Source organism: Coturnix japonica, chromosome 32 (assembly GCF_054131305.1).
Source record: "Coturnix japonica strain WE chromosome 32, WE-NBRP24, whole genome shotgun sequence".
In the NCBI taxonomy this organism is placed as follows: Eukaryota; Metazoa; Chordata; class Aves; order Galliformes; family Phasianidae; genus Coturnix; species Coturnix japonica.
In genome coordinates this window covers 3606887-3615499 of record NC_140694.1, presented here as the reverse complement: position 1 = coordinate 3615499, position 8613 = coordinate 3606887, and the positions used below count along the sequence as shown (strand labels likewise).

At 36.6% G+C, this 8613-nt stretch overlaps 1 protein-coding gene across 1 annotated transcript; it reads left to right on the top strand.

Annotated features, from left to right (window-relative positions):
- Positions 1–1709: 1709 nt before the first annotated feature.
- LOC146755499 (kinesin-like protein KIF20B) lies at positions 1710–5988 on the top strand. The gene is made up of 5 exons (XM_085525517.1): positions 1710–2883; positions 3324–3462; positions 4182–4304; positions 4706–4867; positions 5818–5988. Exons 1-5 carry the CDS (start codon positions 2003–2005, stop codon positions 5986–5988), a joined length of 1476 nt encoding a protein of 491 aa, XP_085381643.1. The 5' UTR covers positions 1710–2002.
- Positions 5989–8613: the final 2625 nt, after the last annotated feature.

The window sequence follows — 8613 nt, the reverse complement described above, 5'->3', positions numbered from 1 at the left end:
CCTCCATACTCCAAATAGTAGTGGGTTTGTTATAATCATATGACCAAAGCTCTCATTTAAAAATTAATGACAGCAATGCTCCACATAGGAATTAAAATGGGTAGCTGATAGTCACAATGTCAGCATGAAGTTTTCTGTTAAGAAGTACTGAGTATTCAATCATGTTAAAATTTTCTTCTATTTGTGAGTATTAATAGCATCCAATTTCAAAAACTGCTTAATATATATTCTTTAGCTATGTTAAATATACACAGTAGAACAATGAGCACAGGTATGTTGTGCTGGTTCTTTTGTAGAATTAGTTATATAAGTAGCACGAGCAAAAGTGTTTTAGGAGATGCTAGGTTATCTCAGCTTCAAGTTCAGGGTATTTACACCATTCTCTGAGCTTTTAGGTCTTGTTTCCTATGCTCTGTAATAATGCTTTTTCCCTACTTCCTGTGTAAGGAGCTTCTAGACTGAACATTACACATCTTCTCCCTAGTCTTATTTATCTTGCTTTAGTGCTTGCTTGTTGTTTTCAGCATAAAGTGTTTAGATTACTTATAAATCATATTCCCCTCACTAGTGTTGCTGGGAGCAGCAATCAAAACCAAAACCTGGTTTGGGGTGGAATATGCCACTGCTGTTTTTTCAGTATGACTTTTAAATCAGTTGAGGGCTGTATATAAAACTCGTTAGATGAGTTAAGAGGCTGTTTCCATGCAGTACATGTGAATCTGTATGTAATGCAGGCTGCACGTGGGTGCTATAAAATTCTGCATTTCTGTAGTTGTAGTAATAAAAGCACTGTACAAGAATCACCATGGAATATATTGTTGTGGTGACCCAATCCCTAGTAAGTCTTGACTTATATTTATTTTTTTTAATACTTAAAGTATGCATATTATGGAATGGACATAACTGGATTCTAAAGCAATGATGAAATACAGCAGAAGTTGCTTTTGATAGAAAGAAAATGCATGTGATTTTAGCTAATTGCTCACCAGTTAAAGAAAAAAACAGCCCCAAGCTAATGGAATATTTATGGAAACTTGAATCTGCAAATTTGTACAACTTTATGAGTGAACTTTATATGCAAAAGAGTAAGTGTGGACAGAAGTAGGAATCCTCATATTTTGTTTAGAGATCAACTGAATAAGAGAGACAGATATCAACACTTAAGTGATCAACTTGTCCAGGGTTTTATCTTTCTTTTGAAAGTAAGAGGACTGTGAGTTGGAATGAAATTTCTTAGAGAACTGTTTATCTACCATTTAGATGTAGATGGAGTGATTCCTGGCTGCCTTATAGGGATTGCTGAAGCACGGAAGATAGAAAGAATATAGCTGTGAATTATCTATCTCGTTTCCATGTTTCTTAAATCTAATTAGATTTTCTACTGGTGTGGAGTGGAAGGTTTGAGTAGTGCCATGGTAAAAGTGTTCTTCCAGAGTGAAAACCTTTTGCTGTTAATTCTGTATAGAAATCTGAGGCACCTGAATACGTGTTCAGAGGACTTTAATTCCTTCACTAGTATCAAATACTATGTGATGTGAGGGCATGGCTTGCATATTACGACAGTTTTTCACTTAGAAGTTGCTACTTGGTGTTGTGAACTGCTATGTAATAATGATTTTAATCAATCTGAGCTACATTCCTTTTCCCTTTTTGTTTGTTTGTTTGTTTGTTTTACCGTAGTTGTAAATGAGAGAAAGAAAAAGAACACTGTAGAGCAAAAGACAATTGAACACATGAAACGAAAGTGCTCCGCGTACCGAAAGGAAGTACTAGCACTGAGGGAAAGAACTGAAATCTTGGAACATCATTTAGCTGTGCTTGACGAACAATGCAGAAGAGAAAAAAATAGAAAAGAAGATTTCAGTAAGCAGGTAACAAGCCTGCGTATTCAGCTTTCTTTTTCTGAAGAAACAGCTGATGCCCTCCGTGAACAAATTCTGCAGGGTCAAGCTGACTATCGGGAAATTGCTTCTGAACTGGATGAACAGAAATATTTATAAATATGACACTAGAAGACAAAAATGCCCAACTAACTAACAACATAGAAGTTGCCAAAGAATGTATAATTGATAAAGTGTCACAAGTAAAAAAAATGCGGACCAAATTAGATGAATTATACAAATGTCACTTAGAGTTTCGTGCCATCGGTACTGACTTTGTCAGTGTAAAGGATTCCTCAGACTGTGAAAAAGATGAGCCAGGGACATCTCAAATTAGTTCTGCATGCATTCAGTCACAGACTTCTTCCATCTCAGATCTTGTGCAGGACCTCTCCTTTAACTATAGTCTTGAAAGGATTTGGGAAGTATGCAGAAGTATTGTTGATGTTTCCTCACAAAAAAGTCAGCACATCAAAGCACTGCTTCAAGACAATGAAAACCTAAAGGCGGGACTGAATAATGCTGAATATCATAATCGTCAACTTGTAATGAAGCTATGTGAGATTACAACTCACACTAGTCAGGAAGATGATCTTGTGAAACAGTTACATGAGCAAATAGAAAAGAAAACTCGGGAGTTTGAAGAAAAGACTGCAGAAGATCAGAGAGTGATTGCACAATTTCAGGAGGAAGTTGCCAACTGTGAGGTAAAAATAAGAGAGCTTGAATATCTCCTGGAGGCTTCCAAGACAATGGAAGACAATGTGTCAAAACTCAATGAATTACTTAAAGAAAAAGAATCTATTATTGTTAATCTAGAGACAGTTACAGCAACTCTGCAGGAGAAGTCTGCTAATGCAGATAAAAAGGTTGAAGAGTTAAGTAGCAATGAAGCAAATCTGATTCAAGAAGTTATGCAGCTGAAAAACAGCTTGGAGCAGATGAAACATTCTCTTCAGGAAAAGGAAAAGAGTGAAATGGAGAAAGTGCAACGTATAGAATCGTAAGTAACCACTGAGTTAACTTAGAGCCCTTTGAGAATGAACTAGAGTTAAAAATAGTTAATGGGAACATCCCTTCGACTTAATGCATCTGCATGCTTATCAATGGCCAAACTACTACTTTAGGATGCTTTGGTATGCTACTTGAGTTCCAAGGGAAAACAGGAGTGTGCGAGGAAATAAAGAATAATATGGGGATTGCTGGTGGGTTTGTTGTACATCCCTCAGAATAGCATCTGAATAATTTATTGCTTCAGCATCTGATTATGAGAAGCAAGCTGAAATTCAAAAGTAATTGTTTAAATCTTGTCACTGGTCTAGATAGATTTAAGAGTCTATTTACAAATAGAAACCAACAGGCAGGGCATGGATTAAGCTGTAATTGCTGTTTCCATGAGATGTGTAACAGTAATGTTCTTTGTCTCTTTATTTTTAACATAAGGCTAGAAAATATTCTTACTGAGACTTCTGCCCTTGTACTGAATTTGAAAAAAGATTTGCAGAGGAAAGAAGAAGAGTATGCAGATCTAAAAGACAAACATTCTGATGCCGAGAAACAAATTCAGCAAGTACAAAGCAAGGTTTGTAGTCAACTGAGCTATTTTTTTCTGTAAGATTATGCTTGGCTTTCTGCTGTTAAAACTTCTCAAACTTTAACTATGAAGCTGGAAATTTCACACTAGTGTGGCTAGCAGCAAATCTTAGGTAAAGTTGCCATTGAAGCTCTAGAGGGGACCAGAAGTTAAAACATGGTTTCGCATAGATAATGAACAGAGGAAAGTAAAGTTGGTTGGTAGTCTGGAATAAGGTTTGTGAAGAGAATAGCTAATCTGCCTCTGGAGGGGACTTGTTATTATCTCTACGTTACTGGTGACTTGCCATTGGTATCCGTGGTAACTCCAAAGCCTAAAACCTAAGTCTTGTGAAAAAACGCTGATAACTGGGAAGAAGAATGCTATTTACTTGAAGAGAAATAGACTAATTTCCAGAGGCTCTTTAATATAAGCATGTATTTTTTTTTTCTTCAGTTTCAGCTTCAGTGATGCTCATAGTTAAAATTTCACTATTAAACAAGAAGATATCTTAAAACCCGTTTTGCAGGATCTTAGTCTGAAAGTTTATTGGGGTGGAAAATTGAAGCTTAAAAATGAATTCATGTCTTCCTTGGTAACCTTGCACTTGCTGTCGTTTTCCTACTCAGCACTTGTTTGTGAATTCCTCTTTATTTAACAAAGAAGTATTTGGCCAGGTTGGATTACAGAAGTCTTTTAATGAACCGTGAGCTGTGCTTACATTACAGGTGTCCACGATGCGTTCTGTGGAGGAATCCCTCAGGAACAGGATGGATGAACTTGAAAGGATTAATAACCAGCTTAAGGATGAGCTGGATTTTAAAGACTATACTATCCAACAACTTAAACAGGTATTTTTCTTGCTCTTAATTTTTATTAAATGAATGATGCAGGTTTTCCAAGCAACAGGAAAAAGGTCAAAAAAAAAAAAAAAAAAATTGGAGCAAAATGAAAGTGGCCAACTGAAATTAGTGGTAGACCATGAAAGATATTCAAATAATTAGTCACTACAGAGCACTGGCAGATTGCTTTAAATACAATAATCTGCATAGTATTTTCATACGTAATACATGCATATAACCTGATCTTGTTGAGTGACATCACGATATGTTAATTGAAATGTCTTACCATAAACTCTTTTTATCAGCTTGAGTCCTTATTTATGCTATATGAAAAACTTATTAATTCTAGGCTGTCTTAAAAATTCTGCTTGTTTCTACTGTGTATGCTTTTCTTTCAACATGAAATATAGGAGCTGTTGGAAAAGGAACATAATCTTCAAAAGTGGCGTGAGGAGAGAGATCAGTTAGTAGAAGCTTTGGAAGAACAGCTCAAAACTTTAGCTTCTAATGCCATACAAACAGAGACAGAAATAGCAGAACTGAGACAATCTGCCTTAAAGGATTCAAGCAAGGTCAGCTCTCCTTTCCTCCTACCTGATTAGCTACCCATAAATTCTGTAAAACTCCTGTACCTGCTCTTTGTATTCTGGGTGTGCTTCTGTTCTTGAACACTGTCGTATTGACATCATGTGCAACTAACCAAAAAAAGCACCAGCTTTTATTTTTGTTCTTCAGAAACAGAATTTCTGTTAATTACTAAAATTTCATTTTTTTCAGTAGTTCAGATAAGCAGATGTCAGTTTGATGCTTATGATCCTACAATCAGACTGGACATCTGTAGCTTTTTCTGATAATTCACAGCATTTCCGGATCCCAAGCTAGGCTCAATACTCAGACAGTAGTTCTGTCTCAGGTTTCTTACTTTCTTTGCTTTCTCTGAGGTAGTATCTACAATGGCATGAAAAGACAGAAGGGGACGTGGAGAGAGATTAAGTGAAGCATCAAAAAGCAGAGGGGGGATGATCTGTGGAAGTTGCATTTCTTATTCCAACATCCAGCTTTTAATCAGGATAGCCAATCTAAGCCGTAGCATAGAATTTCAGAAGCTAAACAGAAGACTAAATGAGTTGTGCTCTTTTGAGAATGTTTGGATTCACTTTCTCTGAGAAGAAAGATGTTCTCATAGCAAAACTTCCCCTACAACTGCCGACTTTCTCACAGTACCGAGGATTTGGGAACAAATAAAAGCTCGGGTTATTATATCTTAAGAGAGATGAAGGCTGAAGCACATAAGTAAAATAGAAGAATCAAAATATATTGTATTACAACTTCCCAGGCAATTCTGAGACTACTGCACTTGTAACAGTGACCGTACAAATCCGTGAAATGTTACTGTTCTTGAATAGTTAAGTGTTCTAGCCTGCAATTCTAAAACTGATGCTACTAAGTAATTGCAATACTGCTTGTGTGTGTTAATTCCTTTTGCCAATCCCACAACTCAGCAGTTTTTACTGTTTATTAGGATAATGCAACTGTGATAGAAGAGTTAAGAAAAGAACTGGCTGACAAAGATGACTTCATAAAGGAATTAAAACAACGCATTAACCACAGTAGCCCTCAGTGTTTGCCAGAAATACCTTTACTTGAAGAAAGACAAAGTAGAAGGAATGACTCTGTAAATGAAAAGGTATGATTATATTTATAGAAAGTCAGTACTTAACATCTTGTTAACCCCTTTTTGTTCTTCTGTTTTCCTAGGAGATACTGGAGCTGGAATCATTTTTCTTAGCATATAGTCCTTTAACTACATATTCAGTGATGAGTACTTGTTGGTTCTTTTTGTCTTCCACTCAAACATGAGCTCTCATCTTCTCAAAAATATTTTATTTACTAGAACACCATCTCTCTGTGTACATTATGGAACTTTTCCATGCAGTTTTCCATGTATTCGTATGTGGATGCTGAAGATTAGGCAGAGGTTTAGCCTTTGGTGTTCTAACATAGCAGCTGTGAGCGTGCAGAGTATGGGGGGAATGGATGACAAAACGACCAGCGTTACAGATTTTGTCCCTAAATAATGTCTCGCTTTCTCTCTTTTGGAGGCAGAATACTGCCTGAGACTGTTAGTGAGACCCAGTAGGGTGTATCTGAAGATCACACAATGAATAGATGTTACTACCTTCCCACACTTGTGCTGTGTTTCAGCTTACGTGTTCATGTGGCGTCTGAGCTTGAGGTTTTACACTGTAACTTTAGAAAACTCGAGATATTTTGGAGGTCTAATGCATAGCCTAATCTTTACTCCTTTTAAATATTTACAGCCTAGGAAACAACAAAGCAAAACTAAAACTGGAGAAAGTATTCCATTAAGATGCAAAGCTGAAGACAATTATTTGTCACGTCGATGTACTAGGAGCCTCACTTCATTAAATGAATCTGAGGTTAGTATGAAACTTCAGATCTGAAAATGTTGTGATTGTATTGCTTTTGATAAGGAATGAGTAGGAAAAGATCTCATGTTCTCTAAACAATTCCCAAGTTTTAATTTATTTATCCCTTTCAAGGTGATCAGATCACCTGTTTTTATAGCCTTTGATAGGAATAAAAGCTGTTGAAACAATTGTGTGATGAATTTTTGTCAGGTGCTGTTGAAAACTCTCCTCATGTTAATGCTTATGAAGTGGCTCATGATTAGATAAGTTACTTGGAAAAAATTCATGGAGCCACTGAAACGGGCACAGCAAATTGAACTTATTTTCTTCCTCTGCAGGATTTCTGGATATTGTTTTGTTAGCAGATGATGTTAATCATTCCTATATAAGTTTTTAATTGCTAACTTTCATAAAATGGCTGTTACATATATTTTAAAAACAAAGTATTTATTAACCAACTTAATTCTTGGAAATACAGTGGGTGGTGATACTCCATTCAGATTCTTAGCAGAGCCTGATAAAGTGGCTCTGACTACTTTTTGTCTTTCTACAATCTTTGGTAACTTTTTGAGAGGAAGAAGACTCCCCTCAGGGGGTCGGAACAGTGTAAGTAGTAAAAGCTGCTAGTCTGTGTTTGGGACACTGGAGTTTGCTAGTTACTAGCAGCAGTAGAAGCAGCCATCTACCATTTTCTGATGCCCCCAGCAGCCTGTCTTCCATGTGTTCAACCAGCATCTGAACTCATTTTTGATATGCTAGCTGAATTCCTGCCATAGAGAAGGAGGAGTCCAGGTGATCTCAGTTCTGACTTTGTTGTTCCTGTTGAGAAAAACAGGATTGGGTGGATTGTGGACAGTAAGTGCTGCTGGAGAAATGCATACTGACATTTCCCTGTCACTTAGCTGTGAATTTGCTGCCATTTGACCATGAGCAGGTACATGATAGCCTTCAGCTTAAGTACGGTGTCATTGCTTGAATGTCTGTATTAGCAAAAATGTTTAAAGTGTTCACTTTTGTGTCATCAGTTGTTCTTTCCAAAAGAATCATGGCTGAAACTTGTCTTATTTTCCCAGGATTTTGTGAAAAGTGAGAACACGAAAAATACAAAATCTGTCATGGCTTTTAATTCACCCTCTGCAAGTGACGAGAAAATGGTTGGTTTTTGTTCTAGTTTTGAAGCTAGCTTGGGACTTCCTGTAATTGTGTGGTCACACGAAAGAAGCAGTGTCTTATCCTTATGTGTATACCTGAATGGGAATCTTACATGCTTATGAGCTCTTCCTATTAAATTCCATAAGCTAAGCAAAGGGCAAGTCAGTCTGTCCCCAGAGCGTGTAATGGCTGTACTGTGTAATGATTTGGAGGGAAGGATATTGCACACTGAATAGTTGGGAAGAGAAGCTTTAGTGTATTATCGTGTGCTTTTGTAAGTGAAGCCCTTGTATTAAACTAAGGTTCATATCATTAATATGCATGGCAGTTATTAAAAACAGATGTTCACATGTGATAGCAGTATCCTTGGCATGGTCAGAGTATGAGTAGTAGATTTTTCCCATCTGTTGTCTTCTGTTTTGTATGTTTGTTTATTTTATGTAATTAGAACAGCTTATGTAAGAAACAACTCCACAGCTTGGGAGCTACTTTTAAAGAAACTACTGCCTTATTAAGAAACTTTAAGAAACGTATGCCTTGAAATAGCTGAGATTTTGACAACTCCCTAAAGGGTATAAAATTGTCTACATTACTTGCCGTTGTGGTATCATCAGCATAATGAACAGAGGTGTCAGTAGTAAAGCTCAAAATGTCAACTTAAAATAACGTTGAACTAAAATGAAGTTTAAACAATGCTCTTGTTTCACATGTTCACATCTCTGTTGAACAGAAAT